This window comes from Octopus bimaculoides, chromosome Z (assembly GCF_046866305.1).
Source record: "Octopus bimaculoides isolate indiv1 chromosome Z, ASM4686630v1, whole genome shotgun sequence".
NCBI lineage: Eukaryota > Metazoa > Mollusca > Cephalopoda > Octopoda > Octopodidae > Octopus > Octopus bimaculoides.
Window position 1 is genome coordinate 20,877,206 of NC_142944.1, and position 22,500 is coordinate 20,899,705.

Below are 22,500 nucleotides of genomic sequence, written 5' to 3' on the forward strand. Positions count from 1 at the left end.
TAAAATAATGTGTTCTAAAGAGTTAAAAAAAAACAATTTTTTCTGTTCAATTTTTTCTCTTTTACAGAACATTCTTGAAAATCCTGATTTTAAAATGGATGCCATGTTTGCCATGTCTTTTGTGTGGGATATCATTACAGTATGTATTGTTTCTTCACTCTTTTGGTATATGGTTTCACACACAAGCACATACATGCATGCACATACAAATACACATACACGTGCTTGAAATCACATATATACAAATTCACACACATATACACATATGCACATACAAATATATACACATATGCACACACACACACAAATATCATAAATACGTATGTCTGTCTGTCTATCTACCTGTGTGCATATCTGTCTGTCTGTCTGTCTATCTATCTATCTATCAATCTATCAGTCTGTCTGTCACTCTCGCTCTCTATCTACCTATCTATCTATCTATCTATCTATCTATCTTCCTACCTATCTATCTATCTGTCAATCAATCTGTCTATCAATCTATCTATCCACCCCTTCTCTCTCTCTTTTTCTCTCTCTATACAAACATGCATGTATACATACATACTACATACTTACACACACACACACATATGCACACACACATCAACTGGGTTTATGAAGTAATTCCTTTGGAATTTCTATTTAAAGATGTAAGTTTATGTTTTAGTTACATTTGCTGTATGAAATTAATCTACAAAGGCTTCAAATCTTGATTTTGAATCTAATTGTATATCTTAACTTATGTTGTATCAAAACTAACACTTGTAAAACTACAATTACGATAAAAAATATATCATCAAAGTTATAAAGGTCTTTACTTAGCAATCAGGATGATATTCCAACTGTCACAGAGGCATCAGAGTGTGACACTCACCATTAAATGTTTACTGTCCAGATAAGTCTTTAACAACCGTTTTATTATAGCAGTACTTTACATTCAAAACCATGATGGTCTCATAATGGGCAAAAGACACATCAAATTTCTATACTTGGAAGCAACATTCCACATCAGGTAACATTAGCCTACTTTTGATCAATCTCTGTCCTGGCATATTTGTATGGGTATGAAGAGTAATGGAAAATTTTGCACGAAATGATGGTCACTATCTGACATGTGCAGGAAATACAAATCAGAGAGAAGAGTGAGCTTGGCAGAGGTCAGCAGTGATATTCTTGGCTTATTGGCAGCCAAGCTACTTGGTCTCATATTAAAAGATCATTTCACCAAATTTGAAGACTTATTTTCTCATCTCTTTCCACACGTAGACACACTTCAGGCATTCAGCTTAATAGTTTCGGCAAGTAATCATTGTAATTTTGTTATATAAATAAATGTGATTTATTGAAAACCAAATATCATGACTTGGTTTTATATGTGAACACCAAGTAAACTGAACAAATATCCAGCTCTCAGCTACCATATTCCGCACTATTAACCAATGTTGTGATACTGTTAAAACACCTTACTAACTAACAGTCTCGGTTGATAAAATTTAGGCAATTTATTTTTACTGCTGGTAAATATTGATTAGTGTACATCAGTTACGTTTGCTATGTTGTTGTTTTAAACTACAAGGTGGTCATAAAGTCACACGCCATCCTGCAATATATGAAATTGCTAACATTCTCTTCTTTTTATCTCTTTCCACAACTTCTGATATTACTCACAAACCAATCCTCATTGGATGGAGGCAGATAATCAACAAGGTGGGGGCAAGGTAATGGTGTTGAGTGGGATTTGGCACAATCAAGTAATTGGACCATTCTATTTTGAAGGTTCTGGACATGTTTGGCAACAAGATAATGCCTCACGTGCATTCACTTGGAAGGGAAAATCCTGTCTGGTTTCAGCAAGATGGGGCTCTGCTCCTTTGTGAATTACAGGCTCATAATTTTCTGAATGAACATTATCCTGGGAGATGGCTCAGGCGTCGCGGACCAATTGAATGGGCACCACAGTCACCAGATTTAACTCCCATGGACTTTTTCTTCTAAGGCTACATTAAATTCCTTGTGTATTCTTAAAAGATTCATGACCAAGGACATCTTCCTCAAAGAATTGTTGAAGCGTGTGAACAAGTCAATGACAAGAAGATCTATTTGAGAGGGTTCATTGCAATTTCAAATTCCGTATGAACACTTGTTTAGAGCTATATGGCCAACACTTTGAACATTTGTAATGGATTACCTACTTCATTGCTAATAAAGCATGCTTGATATCTCCCATGGTGTGTGATTTTGTGGCCACCCTGTATATTAGACAGTTTTAGACTGGTTTACAATCCATTTTTGTTTGTTTTAATACAACCTTTCAATAAATAAAGTTAATGAAACATACTTGTATATTTCAATTGAAAATATTGTGTGATAGGACCATAGAAGAGGGTAGTAATGTAACATGTGTAATTGTCAAATTGGTTACCTTTCCCATAACCCTTTAAGCATTCAGACTACTCTGTCAAATGTAATGCTTATTTATTCACATTGTTTTGAATTAATCATGCATTATCTCATACCTCCGAAATTTCAATGATGGGATTGTTTACTTTTAAAATAACATTGTAAGGTTTTAGTAGAAAGTGGGTTATACATCTTTAGATTGTATACCTGACTTTCTACTATAAAATTGAAGAAATAGACGGAACGTTGAACTCCAGACTAAACAACTCAAACAACATTTATTTACTTGGTAAACATACAAATCTTTAGTTATACATCTTTAGAAGTGAGAATAACGAGCTGTCGAGTATAAGACCGAAAGATGTAGGGACAGCTTTTAAACACACGTCCATGCTCAATCGCTGGCCAGCGTGAAAGAGGATGAATTGAGCGGGAAACGCTTGCTTGTTTAATTTTACGCATGCGTAAGACTACGCATGCACAGGCGTTACTACAGAGCTCCCTCGCCAGAGCGGAAACGCACGATAAATAAAATCTGTTAGAACGCCTGAGGCAGGATGGCCACTGAAAAACCACCCACAAGATGTGGTACAAACACACAAAGAAAATTCAAAGAAATGAAATGTACACTTGTGAAATACATGCATGCAACGTATAAATGAAATGACAATGACAAAACAACCGTGATGACAACTGTCCAGGAAACTGGAATCACGCGATGTAAAAGTCTGAGAGTTTGTTTTCCCTGAAAGGAAAGAATATGTATGAGTGCACAAGTGTGTGTGTGAGAAAAAACACAGAACAAGTGAAAGTGTCTGTAGTATAGACTGCGAAAAATCCCAAAACACCGAGATAGAGTACATTGATGAAAACGTCGGCGCAGGAACTGCTCTAGCTGTGTTCTGTATGTGTGGTGGTAATGATGTTGACAGTGGTAATGATTCAGTTGAAACTTGGCGACGTCGGGGGGAAAGCTTGTAATTGATAGTAGTAATTGTTGTCGTCACGGTGGTAATCTTGGTTGGCGCACGACGCTGGTGGCGAAAAGGCTGTTTGGTGATGAGTGTTTGAAGAGGTACGCTTTTACAGAACGATCGACAGACACAATTTCTGTACGACCATTAGCGAAACCTCGAAGAAAAAATTTTCTTAACCCAAGATGAAAGAACGACCGTCTGAAATGAATGACAAGAGTTATTGTGTAGCATAAAAGATGTATGTGTAATGTGAAAGTGTGAAATGCGACATATAAAAACATAAAAAGCAGGCCGTAAATCCAGTCTGTTTTTCGTGAGTGGAAAAAATCCACTCTAACAGAGACGAGAATAAAAACCACGCTTGTTGAGTCGTGTTGACTATGTTTGGAGATGTTGGTAATGAGTCAGTCTCCATGGCCGTATTTGTTCTTTAGTCGAGGTTCACCAGTTATAAGTTGGTAATCCGTAGTTCATGCTGCGTTTTTTCTTCGTCGGGAGTCACCACTTTAGTAGAAAGTGGGTTATACATCTTTAGATTGTATACCTGACTTTCTACTATAAAATTGAAGAAATAGACGGAACGCTGAACTCCAGACTAAACAACTCAAACAACATTTATTTACTTGGTAAACATACAAATCTTTAGTTATACATCTTTAGAAGTGAGAATAACGAGCTGTCGAGTATAAGACCGAAAGATGTAGGGACAGCTTTTAAACACACGTCCATGCTCAATCGCTGGCCAGCGTGAAAGAGGATGAATTGAGCGGGAAACGCTTGCTTGTTTAATTTTACGCATGTGTAAGACTACGCATGCGCAGGAGTTACTACAAGGTTAATGTGAGAGGCTGGATCTGGCCAGTCTGAACATAAAACCAGTAGGATAGCTGGGCCAAATATGGTTGGATTTAAGTGCTAAAGGGTTGAATGTAACAAAGCTTTGACTACAACGAATACACTTATATAAAGTGGACTTCCTGTATGGTTTCCACATGTCCCACATGATCTACGTTATGCAACTTGTAGATGAACCAGTCTTATGTTGTTTTCAATCAATATTGGTGATAACTTTAAATCACAAAATGTTAAAAGCTCAGAGCTTAAGACAACTTGGAGGCATGTGGCCTAGTGGTTAGAGTGTTGTACTCATGAGCATAAAACCATGGTTTCAATTCTGGGACTGGGCAGTGAATTGTATTCATGAGCAAATCATTTCATTTCACACTGTTCCAGTCCATTCTGCTGTAAATGAGTTCCAGCAAAAGCTGTGAAGTTAACACCGTGACAGACAGGCATCCCATTCAGTTGGGACTCTTGTAATCTCAGTGATTTATATGCCATAGAAACCAGATTAAGCTCAGAGTCTTATGAATTCTCGGGCTCATTACAGACCTTACTCTAAGTTTAGCCCTTTGGTATTTGTGTTGGCAATATCTAGTCCAAATATTCTGCCAGTTTTATGTTCAAACTGGCCACATCTGGCCTCTCTCACCTACCCTACAATGTCATTCTAAAAAGTAAACAAATCATATCATGGAAATCTCAAAGCTATGAGATAATGCATGATTGATTCAAAACAATGTGAATAAACAAGCATTACATTTGACAGAGAAACTTGAATGCTTAAGAATTAAGACAACCCATAGCTCAGGCAATCTTTTGTAGGTTTATATTCAGCTCTATACACTATGATACACACACACACACATGCACACACACACACCACACACACAAACACAAACACAAACACACACACACACACACAACACACATATATCACACACACATGCACGCAAACAGACAAGCATACACACACAAACTCATATGCCTCTATATTTATGATAAAAAAATTATTGATAATAGGTACAGGAGTGGCTGTGTAGTAAGAAGCTTTCTTCCCAACCACATGATTCTGGGTTTAGTCCCACTGCGTGGCACCTTGGGCAAGTTTCTTCTACTATAGTCTGGGGCCAACCAAAGCCTTGTGAGTAGATTTGGTAGATGGAAACTGAAAGAAGCCCATTGTATATATATATATAAATGTATGTGTGTGTGTCTGACAACTGATGCTTGTGTGTCTACGTCCCCCGTAACTTAGTGGTTCAGCATAAGAGACCAATAGAAAAAGTACTAGTCTTACAAAGAATAAGTCTTGGGGTTGATTTGCTCGACTAAAGGTGGTGCCCCAGCATGGTCACAGTCAAATGACTGAAACAAGTAAAAGAATAAAAGAGTAAAAGAGTATAAAGATGCTGTATGGCAAAGATTAATTCTGAAAATAAGCAACATGTTTTGGAATTAAATTCTATAATATTTTGTACCATTGTAGCACAGTATCGAAATAAAGACACCCCTATCACTCATGCATCTTTCTCATTAAATCACAATATCTAACATAACCTCTTAAGTAATATAATTCTTATCATTATTTCGATGTTATTGTTGTTATTGTTGATGTTGTTGAAGTTTAAACCCCAAATCAGCGTTCATTAAGAACAACTTTGATCAAAAGTATTCTAACATGACCTTCTTGTCTTTTATCAGGCATTGTGTAGCTCTTATCTACCTTATCTAATGTATTCTTTATTTAATAAGGCAGAGTTTGAGGGTCATTTGACTGCTATTCCTAGCAGGCTTGATGTCCAAATAAGAGGCTCTTCTAATGATGTCTTTTATTATCATAATACCTTGTTTTGGTAAAGTATTCCAGAAAGCTCTAGAGGAGCTAATGAGGAAAATTTGACTGCTATTTCTAGCAGTCTTGATGGCAGCTAGATGTTCCTTCACTAGCTTGTTTCATTTTAATTATGTCTTTGTTTTTGTAGAATATTCCTGAAAATTCTTGGGAGATCAAGTTTGTTAGAATAAATAAATAAAAAAAAACAGCAAATGTGTTTTAAAGTGAGTTGAGACTTATTGAGAAATGGAGTATAAGATCTGATCTTAAAGAGAACTGTAGTAAATGTTACCCCTGGATAAAATACCAGGACAAGGGACCTCTGGATGGCTCAGTGGTTAGAGCATCAGGCTCACAATCATGAGGTTGTGAGATCAATTCCCGGACAAGGCTGCCTGTTGTGTTCTTGAACAAGACACTTTATTTCACGTTGCTCCAGTTCACTCAGCTGTAGAAATGAGTTGCAATGTCACAGGTGCCAAGCGTTATCGGTCTTTGCTTTTCCATTGGATGGCATCAGTGGCATGGAGAGGGGAGGCCGGTATGCATGGGTGACTGCTGGTCTTCTATAAACAACCTTGCCCGGACTTGTACTTGGGAGGGTAACTTTCTAGGTGCAATCCCATGGTCATTCATGACCGAATGGGGACTAAAACCTTCCCATACCATCTATTACTTATTCCTGCAGACATAGATCTGCTGATTCTTGGCTGCCCTGGGGTAAAACAACAACATTGACAACAACAACACCACCAACACAAATATATATTGTAGTTAACAATCTCTATAATTTTGTTACCTATTGCAGTTGAGAAAGGTCATTTGGATCAATTTTGATTCATTATCTATTGCTACTAAGAAAGGTCATTTGGATCAATTTGGATCCATGACCTTTTGCAGCTGAGAAAGGTCATTTGACCTGTGAAAATGTCCAAACATTCACTAAGTGTAACTTTGAGTTGGCATTCATAACAATGTAACAAAAATGTAATATTCACTAACTTTATATTCAAACCTGTTTGACTCTAACTTCAAATTCATGCTAAAGAGACAAAGATTTAGCATTTATGTCTTTACTGCTCACAGAGGGCTAAACACAGAGGGGACAAACAAGGACAGACAAAGGGATTAAGTCGATTACATCGACCCCAGTGCGTAACTGGTACTTAATTTAATCGACCTTGAAAGGATGAAAGGCAAAGTCGACCTTGGCGGAATTTGAACTCAGAATGCAACAGCAGATGAAATACCGCTAGGCATTTCACCCAGCGTGCTAATATTTCTGCCAGTTCACCACCTTCTGTAAACAACTTGTGCTTGGAGGGGGAACTTTCTAGCTGCAATCCCATGGTCATTCATGACCGAATGGGGTCTAAAACCTTTCCATACATACTAATGAAACACCAACTCAACTGTCCTTCAGGCTAGTACAACAAACATATCATTCACGACCATGTAACATTGCCATAATGTTCATGCCTATGTAACATACACTTAACAGTCACATTTATGTAACATTAATGTAATATTTACACCTGCATAAAGCTGACAGAATCATTAGCATACCATGCAAAGTATTTAGCAGCATTTCATCTGTCTCCATGTTCTGAGTTCAAATTCCATCGAGTCGACTTTGCCTTTTATCCCTTGATGGTCAGTAAAACAAAATCTAGTTGAATACTTGGATCAATGTTACCAACTTACAACTCCCCTACAATTGCTGGTTCTGTGCCAAAATTTGAAACCAATGTTACATAGGTTCGAAAAAGTAAGTTATTACATGATATTGACTTAAATTTCATTCCTTCATATCACAAACTCATCATTCACACCAATCTATCCTGGACTTAAATTTCATGCTCCACCTCTTCTACAGTAAGAAAACTGCTCTCTTCTGGGCCCCTTCTCTTATGCTGTAATCCTTCATCTGCTAACATAAAGCCACTTGCCTCTCTTCTGTAGCCCCAATTAGTATATGAAAATTTTTAGTTCTGCAAGCTGTATGTTTACATCACTAGTGCTGGTGTCCCAAAAATAAAAGCCCCCAATACACCTTGTAAACTAGGTGATGTTAAGAAAGCATCCTTCCTAACACCAAAGTAGACATTAGAACATGAAGCAATCTTTGGATCTTTCAGATCCTGTAGGCATTAAAAGAAGATAATGACAACAATAAATTAATATTTATGCCAGTGTTAAAATGACTTGCATTATTCACACCTGTATAACACTAATTTAACATTCACAAGCCTTCACATCCACATAATGACTTAAACCAACCTTCTTGCCTTTGTATCACAAAATAAAACATTTTCCATTCCAGGGCATGTTATATATCCATGAATCCTTTCTGAAATCTCATGGCCGTCTGAAAAGCACAAATTGTGTTGTTGACAGAAGGTGGGTTGTCAAAATCACAGACTATGGACCAAGTATTTTACGACAGAAATCAGACATAGAAGTAGAAGACCACAAAGGCAAGTTTATATTATTGAATATGAAGAGCACTTCATTTGCAATGAAATATGATGTGTATAAATATGATGTGTATAAATATGATGTGTGTGTGTATATATGTGTGTGTGTGTGTATATATGTGTGTGTGTGTATATATGTGTGTGTGTGTGTGTGTGTGTATGAGGTTTGTGTTAGTTTCTTTAGCAGTAAAACACACAGGAATAAGAATTTACCTTGGATATGATATTGGTGAATAACAACTAACTTTTCCCATATGCACTTGGAACTCATCACGACAATCCTACAAAGAACTTTACAATTCCAGTTTTTCATGTGCTTAAGACCCTCCTGATAATCATTCCTGCCCCTAAGAGGCAAACTTTCTGTAGAAGCTCTACAGGATATTCAATTCCAGTCTCCTTCAGCCATTTGTCTATGTCATTATTCACAGTATCCAATGCACCAGTAATTACAGGCACAACCTTCACAGTTTTCATATTCCAAAATTCTCACAAATTCAGTTTTTAAGGGATTGAATTTTAAAAATTTTTCATCCCCTTTCTTCACAATCCTGGAATGAAATGAGCATGGTGGATCAATTAGTAAACAATTTCGATTTTCCTTGTCTATTATTGTTGTGTCTGGTTTATTATTTTCTAGCTTCTTATCTGTTTGAATAGGAAAATCCCATAAAATTTTGCATTTCTCCAACTCAAGCACTCATTCAACCGATGGTAATACCATGTGCTTCCAGTCTCAAATCCCCATTTCTGGCAAAGCTTTCACAACTTGGACACGTCTTCATTTCTTATATTCTCCCTGGTCCAATTTGGGGAATTCTGCAACAGTTATTATTATTATTATTATTATTTTATGTTTGACTTTTGTTTTGCATTTGTACAAGTTGGATCCAAGTCTCACCCAGAGACCTCAAGAGACAACAAGTTAGAAGTTCATGTAGGTGTTATGCCTAGGGTACCATATATTTGGATTTGTACAGTTTTGTTCAAGTGAATGTTTAAGAAACCATAAGAAAATTATGTGTTTGCTTTAAAATTATTATTATTATTATTATTATTGTTCAGTAGTTTTATTTTTATAACGTGCTTTCACTTCACTACCGAGCGCAGCTCTGTGTGCCTTGGGTATGTGCTGTGGTTTGCTGTGGTGCTCTTATGTTTACTGTATTGAAAGTGTTTTGCGTAGAATGTGTGCAGTGCCCAGTAGTGCAATTTTCTGTATGTTATATATATTTGTAAGTCCTGGTATTTTTGTTATGTATTTGTCTGAATATTTTTTTATTATACCTAAGGCACCTACTATGATAGGAATTGTTTCTGTTTTTAGATTCCACATTCGAGTTACCTTTATTTCCAGGTCTTTGTATTTTGAAAGTTTTTCCATTTCTTTTAGGGAAACGTTGTCATCTGCTGGTATTGATACATCAATTAGAAAGCATTTTTTTTCTTCATGATCTTTGACAACTATATCTGGTCTATTTGCCTTAATTTCTCTATCTGTGTGTATTCTCGTTTTCTGTGACCTTTTCTGGCGCGTGTTTATACCATCTTTTTTCTGTTGTTATTCCATAGTGTTGGCGTCCCAGCTCTGTCGTGTCTGTGAATATATTCCTTCTTAGCCAGGACTGGGCAGCCAGAGATAATATGATTTATTGTTTCTTGTCGATCTCCACATATTCTACAGTTACTTGTTATATTTCTTTTCATTATGTGTTTTTGGTAATTTCTGGTGGGGAGGCTCTGGTCTTGTGCAGCGCTTAAAAATCCTTCAGTCTCTGCTTTGAGTCCTGAGCTTCTCAGCCATTGCTGGGATTTTTCTCTGTCTATTTCTTTCGCATTTAGTTTAGCCCAGTATTTACCATGTAGGGGCTTTTCTTGCCATCGTTTTATCATGGTCCGTTGCTGTTCTAGTTTTAGTTTCGATTTCATTTGTTTTATAGCTTTTGTTGTTTCTTCTTCTTCTTCTTCTTCTTCTTCGTATTTGTTAGGTAGATTGATTTCTTGTTTGTATTTGTCAGCTTCCTTAAATACTGAAAACAGTTTTTTGTTTTGTGGCTATTTGTATTAGTTTCCCTTGCTTCTGGAGTAAGTATTTTTGCAGTCCAATGGTGGTTATTTTATAATAGTTTTCTAGCTGTATAAGACCCCTGCCACCTTCTGTGCATTGTATATATAGCCTTTCTATGTCAGATTTGGGGTGGTGCATCCTATATCCTGTCATTATTTTTCTTGTTTTCCTGTCTATTTTACATAGTTCGTTTAGTGTCCAGTTAAGGATGTTGTAGCTGTAGCTTATAACTGGGACAGCTAAAGTGTTGATACCCATTATCTTGTTTTTAGCATTGAGCTCTGTTTTTAGTATTGATCTAACTCGTCTATAGTACTCTTTCTTTATTTTTTCTTTCATTTGTGTATGTTGTATCCTATCTAGTTCATTGACTCCTAAATACTTATATGGTTGGCTTTCGTCTGGTTCTCTTATTTCATTGGCTTTATCTAGTGTTATATTGCTACTTTTAACTAATTTTCCTCTTTTCAGGGTTGCTTTGGCACATTTTTCTAATCCGAATTTCATTTCTATTTCCTTGGTAAAGCCGTGTACTGTCTGTAGTAGTGTTTCTAGCTCTTTGTCGTTTTTTGCATATAATTTTAGGTCATCCATATATAGAAGGTGGCTGACTGTTTTTCCATAGCATTTGTAACCGCATCCAGTTCTATTTAGCAATTCTGTTAAAGGTGTGAGTGCCAGGCAGATTATTATTATTATTATTATTATTATTATTATTATTATTATTATTATTATTACTATTATTATTATATGAAAACTCAAACTCACAGCTTATTTTGTTGGGTATGATGGAAAGTGTCAGCTGCCCACAGCCAGCAGACTAAGGTGACACTTGTTTACTGGTCATGCTTCAAGAAACCTACAAAAAATTCTTGCAGTTCCAAGCAATGCTGATTTTTCTAGGTGTTCTATCTTCACACTTGCACCAATCTTTTTCAGCTATGTTGATAGTTGATTATCATCATCGTCATTATTATTATTATTATTATTATTATTATTATTACTACTACTACTATTACTACTACTACTATTATTCTTTTCACAGCATTACTGTGGACAGCCCCAGAAATACTAAGGGCACTGAATCCCCCCAGCAGAGTAACACAGCAAGCAGATATCTACAGTTTCGCAATTATCCTACATGAGATATGTTACCGACAAGGAACGTTTAATGTCTCCAATATGAACTACAGAGGTAAAGTAATTAACAAAAGTCAACTCACCATAAATTCAAAATGTAGCATTGTGAATTCTGTGTCAACATTTCCCTTAGGTCTTTGTGTGTGTATATGTGTTATTCAAGACATTTTATTTTCATTTTCATTTTAAATCTATTTTATTTCAGCTGCTTGTTTCACAGCTGCTCTTTAATTTACTAATTAACTTCATCAACATATTGTATTTCATCTACTTTACTCTTTATCGTCCTTGTTGTCATTGTCATCAACATTGTCATTGTTGTCATCCTCGGTGCTGTCCTCATCCTCGTCGTTGTCATCATCATCATCCACTCCTTCATCATCATCACCATCATCATCATCATCATCATCATCATCATCATCATCATCATCATCATCATCATCATCAATGCCAGCTGCAGTAGTACTACCACCACTATCACCAACAACATCAGCTATGACAATAACAACAACACTAATACAGTTCTATATTTAAGAGATGAGGAATTATGTACATTATTTACATTATTTACATTTGACAGATATTTGTCCTCATCTTTGTTGTCAACACAACATTTCGGCTGATATACCCCCCCAGCCTTCACCAGGTGTCTTGGGGAAATTTCAAACCTGGGTTCTCATTCCTAAGGTATTTTTTGATGTTATTATTATTATTATTATTGTTGTTGTTGTTCAGATCACTGCTTGGAATCGAACTTGGAATCTTGGGGTGAGTAGCCCGTGCTCTTAAGAGCGTGTGCTACTAATACCAAGATTCCAAGTTCGATTCCAGGCAGTGACCTGAATAATAATAATAATAATAATAATAATAATAACAACAACAACAACAACAACAACAACATCGAAAATACCTTAGGAATGAGAACCCAGGTTCAAAATTTCCCCCAAAACACCTGATGAAGGCTGGAGAGCATATCAGCTGAAACGTATTAACAACAAACAAGATGAGGACAAATATCCGTTGAATGTAAATAATGAACAATTATGACAATTATAATTACAATAACAACAACAACAATAACAATAACAATAACAGCAAAGATAACATCTTCAAAACAACATCAACAAAAGCAACAACTAGAACGCTAACATTACCACTATCACTACCACATGTGAAGGTGCATGGCTCAGTGGTTAGAGTGTTAGGCTCACGATCATGAGGTAGTGAGTTCAATTCCTGGACTCGGCTGTGTGTTGTGTTCTTGAGCAAGACACTTTATTTCATGTTGCTCCAGTTCACTCAGCTAACTTCTGATCTTCCATAAAGAAATCTGCCTGGACCTGTGCCTTGGAAGGGAACTTTCTTGGTGCAATCCCACGGTCATTCATGACTGAAGGGGGTCTTTACTATCTCTATCTATCTATCTATCTATCTATCTATTTTTATCTATATCTATATCTATAAATATATATATATATATATATATATATATATATATATATATATATATATATATATATATATATAATACAAAAATGGGACAAGAATGCAACACATCCAGACAATTAGGTGATACAAAAAAGGGGACAACAAAACATCCAGATAGACAATACAAAGAAAAGAAGGACGGATCATTCGGAGTTTTCTTTCCTCAGTTGAGTTCCAGATTATCTTTGCAATTTCGCTTGGTTATACTCGATATATATATATATATATATATATATATATATATATATATATATATACAAAGAGTAGAGGAACTCCATGAACAGTCAATGGCCATCCAACAAAATGTTTGTAAAAAGAAAAAAAGATGTCTATAATTATATATATATATATATATATATATATATATATATATGTCATATTTTAAATTTTAAATCATATTTTTACTTATATATTTTTACTTTTATGTATATATACTATCTTCTATTTCTCAATGGCATATCTTATCTATATATATCATTTTACACTTTACTTTTGTTTTATTTTAATTTTATTTTTTCATGTATATCCTCTGTGTGTGTGTGTGTGTGTGTGTGTGTGTGTGTGTGTGTGTGTGTGTGTGTGTGTGTGAGGTCAGACTAGTGCTACTACCAAAATGACAGTAGATGAAAGGCTAAGGGAGTAAACCCAAACAGAAAATCCGGAGAGAGAGCCCCTACGGCAGTTGATGGGGAGGAATGATCCAAACTCTCTTTTGGCAGCTCCTGCAACTTTGCTGGTTCCAAATGTATTGACCTTGTCTCTCCTTTAGAGTTAATCAGTGAAGTCGAGAGGGGGATTGTGCAAATTGGGTAAGGTACATTCTCCATACATTCAGAGCCCAGGCATTTAACTTAGCCAGTTAGATCTAACAGCTCAACAATGGATATGATTGTCTCCATTCATCAGCTGCAAGAAAAATACTGGGAGCAGCAGTTATCACTATATATAGCATTTGTCGATCTGACAAAGGCATTTGATACAGTCAGCAGATCAGGACTGTACATGGTGCTTGGAAAATGTGACTGTCCCCCAATACTACTGCAGCTCATTGTTTCATTCTTTGAAGACATGAAGGCTACCATTCAGTTTGACAGTTTAATATCAGATAGTTTCAACATCAACAGCAGAGTAGAACAAGGTTGTGTCTTAGCACCAATCCTTTTTAGCATTTACTTTGCTGATTGCTGCAGTATGTATTTCAAGAGTTGCCAGGAGATGTTTACCTTTGTTGGAGAACTGATGTGTCACTCTTTGTTCCTTCTAGACTTCGAGCCAAGACTAAGATCAAAAGACAAACAATAAAAAACTTTCTCTTTGCCGACGATGCGGCACTTGTTGCTCACAGTGAATTAACTCTACAAATAATGATGGACCACTTATCATCAGCATGCAAGGCCTTCGGTTTGGTCATCAGTGTAAAGAAGACAATCATTCTCACTCAGGAGGGCGCAGTGAAAGATCATATCAAGCTTGATGACAAAGAGCTTGAGACAGTGGACAGGTTCTGCTATCTAGGGTCTACCATTTCCTCTACTGCTTCACTTAATGATGAGATTAACGTCAGGGTAGGGAAGGCAGCAACAACTTTTGGAAGGCTGACAAAACGAGTATGGAAGAACAAGAGATTAGACATCAAGACAAAAATTAGGATTTATGAAGCATGTGTTCTCAGCACACTCCTCTATGGATCTGAAACATGGACCTTGTACAGCAGGCAGGAAAGGTGTCTTGGCATTTTCCATCTCAATTGCCTCCACAAGATCTTAGGCCTAACATGATGTGACAAGGTTACCAATGTTAAAGTGCTGGCGCAGGCGAATCTTCAAAGCATGACAGCTATCTTGTGTATGAGAAGACTGAGGTGGCTGGGGCATGTCAGGAGAATGGATGACCATCGAATCCCGAAGCAACTGATCTATGGAGAACTGGCTCAGGGCAAGAGACCAAGAAGAAGACCAAAACTGAGGTATAAGGACACTTGCAAAACTAGTTTGTCCAAGTGTGAGGTGGATGTCAGCACCTGGGAAGAGAGGGCTGAGGACAGAACAACAAGGAAGGAACTGCTTCGCTAGAGAGCAGCTACAGAAATGAACAAGTTGAGAAGTGTCAGTGGTGAAAGGAAAACAACGGAAATGCAGAGCGCCGAGCCACCCTCTTGGTATGCAAGTACTGTGACAGAAGCTGTGCTTCAATCATAAGAAGAATCAGCCATGAAAGAAGCTGCAAGAAGGGGAGCCCCTGGTATGTTCGATTAAGTGACCTCTAAGCTAAATTGACTGTCTGCATAGATGAAAAGTGCCAATTATTATATATATATATATATATATACATATATATTATGTTCTTGAGCAAGACACTTATTTTCACATTACTCCAGTTCTCTCATCTGTAGAAATGAGTTGCAATGTCACTCGTGCCGAGCTGTATCTCCTTTTGCCTTTCCTTTGTAGAACATCAGAGGGGAGGCTAGTATGCATGGGTGACTGCTGGTATTCCAGAAACAACCTTGCCCAGACTTGTGCCTTAGAGGGGAACTTTCTAGATGCAATCCCTTGGTCATTCTTGACCGAAGGGAGTCTTTAGCCTTTACCCTTTTTAACGCCCCCCCCCAACAATAATATCAACAACAAGAACTATTACAGCAACATTAATAACATTTATGACAACAGCTACAATAACTACTACAACAACCACAACTTAATAAAAGCACACACCACCACCACCACCACCACCACCACCACCACCACCACCACCACCACCACCACCACCACCACCACCACCACCACCACCACCACCACCACCACCACCACCACCACCACCACCACCACCACCAGTGTATAATTACCAAATAATATCCTGCATATTTTCAATGTTGTTCTTCAGATATAATTGGCCGTGTCAGAAATGGAGAATCAATACCATTCCGTCCCACTCTCAATACAGAAATCGGTTCCATAAACGACCCTGACCATGTTTTGAAGAATTTGATGGAAATTTGTTGGGCTGAAGATCCAAATCAAAGACCAGATTTTATAACCATCAAATCTTACTTGAAAAGTCACACTAAAGAAGTGTAAGGGAAATTAATTTCATCAATTTAAAGTCAGTTCTTGAAGAAAGGATCTCTCGTTGGTTTAACATTTTAGCATTTAAACTGGTTGTATTTGGCCAAAATATTCTGTCTATTTTTAAGTTCAAACTGGCCAGATCTGGTTTCTCACACCTATACTACAATGTCATTTTCAAAATAAGCAATCACATCATTGAAATTTCAAAGCTTGGAGATAATACATGATTAATTCAAAACAATGTGAATAAATAAGCATTATGTTTGACAGAATTACCTGAATGATAAAGGGTTAAACCAGACATATGAATATATATCCTTTTAGTATTTAAATTGGCCATATCTGGCTCAAATATTCTACCTGTTTTACGTTCAAGCATAAAAGATCCAACCTCATACACCTACCCTACATTGTCATTCTAAAACTAAACAATCACACCACTGGAATCTCAAAGCTACAACATAAGTCATGATTTATTCAAAACAATGTGAATAAATAAGCATTACATTTGATAGATTAATCTGAATGCTAAAGGGTTAAACCAGTCAAATCCAGCTCAAATGACAAGATCTGGCCTCTCACACCTACCCTGAAAATAAACAACCACATCATTGACATCTTGAAGCTATGAGATAATGTATGATAAATTCAAAACAATGTGAATAAACAAGCATTACATTTGACAGAGTAATTTGAATGTTAAAGGGTTAGTTCCATAAATCCTTTGTTTGCTTCTTCACATCAGATGGTTAATGGGTAACGCTTGGTCTCCAAAGACCTTTGCTCAGTCTTTCATTTAGGATTTGACCCACATTCTAGCATAGTCTGTATAACAGACACCATTTTCTTTCTTACCCTCATTTTGAGTCAGTCATGACCAAGAACAACACTCTCCATTGTCCTTCAGACATCATATGAAGAGAAATTTTTGGCTGAAATCAAGAAAGGATAAAGGCAGCATAGTCCTCTCTTGATTTTGGCTGAAAGTTTCTCTTCATGTGACATCTGAAGAACGAAGGGAAGTGTTGCTCTTGGTCATGACTGATGCTAAAAGAGTGCAAGAATGGAAATGGTCTCTGTTATATAGACTATGCTAGAATGTGGGTCAAATCCTAAATGAAGGACTGAGCAAAGGTCTTTGGAAATTAAGCGTTTCCCATTAACTATCTGGTGTGAAGAAGCAAACAAAAGGATTTCTTGCTCACTTGACAAGCAACAAGCGGGTTGATTTGGTTTCAAATCTCAGGCAGGCAGGGCCAAGCAAGGTCCATAGAGGGGCATAACATCCCCATCACTAGTGATCACTCTAAACACCATGATGTTGACTGGATGTTTAATTTATATTTTTCTCGGTATATGTTTTGGGGACACTGCAAGCCAATGGTCGTTCTGTGTGTTCACCATCTGTTCATACTGGAGCTTCCAGCATGAATGCCAAACAGGACAGCATGTCATTTCCAAATTTCTAGCAGAGTGCATTGCATCATGGTGCTGCTTTTCTCACTGATGGTGTCCAACTGACCCTACTATACTGTGTAGTCAACAAAATTAAAAACAAGTAATGTACATGCCCAAAATTAAAAATATCAAATGCTGACAATTTACCCATTGCACATTGTTTAATGTCCGCTTTCCATACTGGCATGGGTTGGACGATTTGACTGAGGACTGGCAAGCCAGATGGCTGCATCAGACTCCAATCTGATCTGGCAGAGTTTCTACTGCTGGATGCCCTTCCTAACGCCAACCACTCCAAGAGTGTAGTCGGTGCTTTTACGTGCCACCAGCATGAGAGCCAGTCAGGTGGTACTGATATATATATATATCAATTAGAAAATGGAGGATAATATGCTGAACCCAACTACTTGCAGACAGTGTATCCCGTTGAATTCATTAATTCAATTCATAGCTAAAGTGACAAAAAAAAAAAAAAACCCCACAAAGTACAGGTGTTTATGACAAACCATGTTATTTTGTAGTAACCTTATTCTGCATGGAACAACCATGCAAAAGTAGCAACAAACATTACTGTCTAGTATCATTACTACTTGAATCTCTTTCAGGGATTTTAAAACCAGCTACTTTAGCTTATTGATATATGACAGCAGCTGCATGGCTGAAATGAGTAAAAGAACATATATATATATATATATATATATATATATATATATATATATATATGTATGTATGTATGTATGTATGTATGTATGCATTATATATATGAGTCTGCTGAAATGTATTGATAGGTCCACGTATAACATCTTTTTTATCTCTGATGAAATTATACTCATATCACATAGATGTAAAATCAATGTACAAATTTGTAACTAAATTTTTGAGTATTAATTGAAACGGCTGTAAGAAGCGAAGATGACCAATTTGTTAATAATAAACATTTATCAACTTCCTTATTTCCATTTTCTTTTCTTCTTTTAAATGGATATAAATTATATGCTAAATATATAACTATTGTTTTAACGGAATTTCATTCCTCCAAATTACTAGGTATTGAACCAGTATTTCTTTGGATGCAACCATCCCTTCATGAGGTTAACATATCTAATTAAATTTAATAATTATAACATATCTAATTAAATTTAATAATTATATATACATTAAAGTACAGGTGAGGATATATAAACCTCAGAGGATAGAAGTATCCAAGATTAGACTGGTTGAATATAGCCACATACATATATATTATTATTATAAACACCAAGAGGGAAGATGGAAATATGGTTAATAAAAATTTATTAATCTTATCTCTATTTTCTTTCTTGGTTTATATTGGTTTATACATACATACACATATATATATAGTTAAAATTTACAGAAAAGCAAAAGATGAAGAAAAGTGTATAAGCAATAAGTAGGTATATTAGTTTGATGCTCGGGAAAGTGGGAAAGTCTTTTACGTTTTGAGCCTTCAACAGAAAGGAATATGAGGAAATAAATAGAGAGGGAATATATATATATATATATATATATATATATATATATATACCTATGTGTGTGTTTTTTTATGTCTGTGTTAGTCCCCCATCAACACTTGACAACTTGTGTTGATGTGTTTATGTCCGCGTGACTTAGCAGTTTAGCAAAAGAGACTGATAGAATAAATATCAGGCTTAGTAAAAAAAAATAAGTACTGGTGTTGATTCGTTCAACTGAAATTCTTCGAGATGGTGCCCCAGCATGGTCACAGTCAAATGATTGAAACAAGTGAAAGATAAAAGATAAGATATTTATGTGTAAAGTATTGGAATGGTAGAACTTGTTCCTTTTTTTTTTACTTACTGATTCATGAGGAAGGGATAGAACCCTTGTCCCTTGCAGGCCCTCTCCAACACTGGTGTGGACAGTGCTGTTAATGTTCTGTTTAAACTGTTGTAGGTCAACACCAGCAGGAAAGACATGAGCAAGATGGAGATTCCAGAGGGATGATGTTGTGGGGAGAAAGGATTGAGCATAGTAGTTTCTTCAAGAAAAGTGTGGTTGGATACATCAAGGAAGCTGAGTACTGAGGAGATGAGTGGTTTGGGATACTTAGGTAGTTGAAGTATAAGACCAGCCGGCTCTAAAGAACAGGGGCCATTATAATATGTTTATGTGTACTTTGTTGAATATTAAATGATATCTATACATAATTTGTTTGTAATAAATATGTCTGTTTTTCAAAATTTCTTTTTTTTTCTTTTTTCCTAAAGTACAGGAAATATTATGGATAACGTCCTTAAAAAAATGGACCGCTACACATCAAACCTGGAGACAATGGTTGAACAGAGAACTCAGGCTTTGGAAGAAGAGAAAAAGAAGACAGAAAACCTGTTGTATCAGTTATTACCAAGGTAATTTATAAAGAGATAACACAGGGGAACAGTTTTGAACATAATTTCTGCCAAGTTTGTTTTTTTCACTTGATTTAGACTAAAATTGGCAGGCTGATTTCAAAACTACAGTCAGTTTTCTTCAATTATGTCTAGATTTTTATACAGCTTACCCTCTGAATAAGCACAATTTTATTGTTTGTCCATCATTAGTAGGACTTATCAGCTGCTTTATTATTTTATTGATAATTATCAATAAAATAATAAAAGCAGCTGACCAGGAAAAAGATTAGAAATAATAATCATGAAATGGAATAAAGTGAATTATAGATTGTTAGGAATCTTTTGCTGATTAAAAGCTTACATCTACTTGAGTTAATGAGGAAACTTCTATATAGTCGCTTGCTTTGTTAGAAGTATTAGTTAATGCTCCTTCAAATTAAGCCTCATTATTTTAGAAAAGGAAGGACATGTTGGATGTTTTAGTCAAGATACAGTATATCTGAAAATTTAAAAATAAGACGGATGGGTAATCATTAGAAAATCATTAGATGGATAGATAAACAGATATAGATGGAAAGATTGGTAGAGAGATAGATAGATAGATAGATAGATAGATAGATAGATAGATAGATAGACAGACAGATAGATAGATAGATAGATAGATAGATAGATAGATAGATAGATAGATAGATAGATAATAGATAGACGGATAGATAGATAGATAGATAGACAGACAGACAGACAGACAGACAGACAGACAGACAGACAGATAGATAGATAGATAGATACACATGTTTACATTGTATATATATATGTATATGTATGTATGTCTTTATATGCTGTATACTCACACACACACATTCACGCACACACACGTGCACACATGCACACACACACACACACATAATTATATTAGAGAAACATTTGATTATTATAAACAAATAAACAAATCAAGAAGTTGGAGAACCCTCATACATTGACTAACGACAAGAGAATCCATGATGTGCACGTGCGCGCATGTGTGTGTGTGTGTGTGTGCATGCACGTGTATGTTGTGTGTGTATTATGATGGAATTTAATGATGTTATAATGCATTGGTAAAATCACTGAGGAACAATATTATTTTCATTATTAATATGTCATTTTAGTTATTAGCTATTACAATATATAAGATATATTATAATTAGTTATTACAATATATAAGATATATATACAACTTCGTTGAGTTGTTTGCATGAACACAGCTTGTTTGCAGATCTCGTCTCCTTTCTGTATGATAGCTAGTAGTTTCATCTCAATGAGTGTTGGTGAGAAAGACAGTGGAATTGAACCTGGAACCATGTGATTGGAATGTATGCAGGCAAATAGAGTAACAGTTGTATCCTTGTGCTCATGACAGGACATACCTGATGGGAGGAAGATAGCTATACTTATTGGTAGGTACTGAATTACCAAATGAGATATTTTACTTTACACCGCATTACATGTTTTATTCTTTATTGAATACATTATATACTATTGTAATTATGGATTACCTTTTCTCTTTTACTCTTTTACTTGTTTCAGTCATTTGACTGCGGCTATGCTGGAGCACTGCCTTTATAGTCACATAGATCAACCCCAGAACTTATTCTTTGTAAGCCTAGTACTTATTCTATCAGTCTCTTTCGCCAAATCACTAAGTTACGGGGACGGAAACACACCAACATCAGTTGTCAAGCGATGCTGGAGTGGGGGGACAAACAGACACACAAACATACACACACACACACACACATACACACACACACACACACACACACACACACACACACACACACACACACACACACACACACACATATATATACATATATATGACGGGCTTCTTTCAGTTTCCGTCTACCAAATCCACTCACAAGGCTTTGGTCGGCCTGAAGCTATAGTTGAAGACACTTGCTCAAGGTGCCATGCAGTGGGACTGAACCCGGGACCATGTGGTTGGTAAGCAAGCTACCTACCGCACAGCCACTCCTGCGCCTGACAATAATGTCTTAATTTTATTGATGCCTTCTGCACCGACAATGGATTACTTCACTGCCTACTTTTACATGATTTTGCCTAGCCAATTAGAGGTATGCTTCACAGTGATATGCCTTGATTCTTTATGGATCCTTATTACTGAAATATATATATGGCCTTATCATGTTGAATGCAATTCTCTTCCAATCACCTAAGTTAAGCAACGTTGAGCCTAGTTAGTACTTAAATGGGTGACCGCTTGAGAAACCTAGGTGCTGTAACCACTTTTTATAGGCATAAGCATGGCTGTGTAGTTGCTCCCCAACCACATGGTTCTAGGTTCAGACCCACTGCATGGCATCTTGGGCAAGAGT

General features: G+C 36.3%; 1 protein-coding gene across 1 annotated transcript in view; it reads left to right on the forward strand.

Moving 5' to 3' along the window:
* The window catches only part of LOC106870311 (atrial natriuretic peptide receptor 1), a 142,244-nt gene that overhangs the window by 68,022 nt on the left and 51,722 nt on the right, over nt 1-22,500 (forward strand). Inside the window, exons 14-18 of the mRNA XM_089364958.1 lie at nt 68-139; nt 8,378-8,531; nt 11,645-11,794; nt 16,111-16,300; nt 20,003-20,143. Of these exons, the coding sequence (XP_089221084.1) occupies nt 68-139; nt 8,378-8,531; nt 11,645-11,794; nt 16,111-16,300; nt 20,003-20,143 (707 nt within the window). The remainder of the gene's footprint in view (nt 1-67; nt 140-8,377; nt 8,532-11,644; nt 11,795-16,110; nt 16,301-20,002; nt 20,144-22,500) is intronic.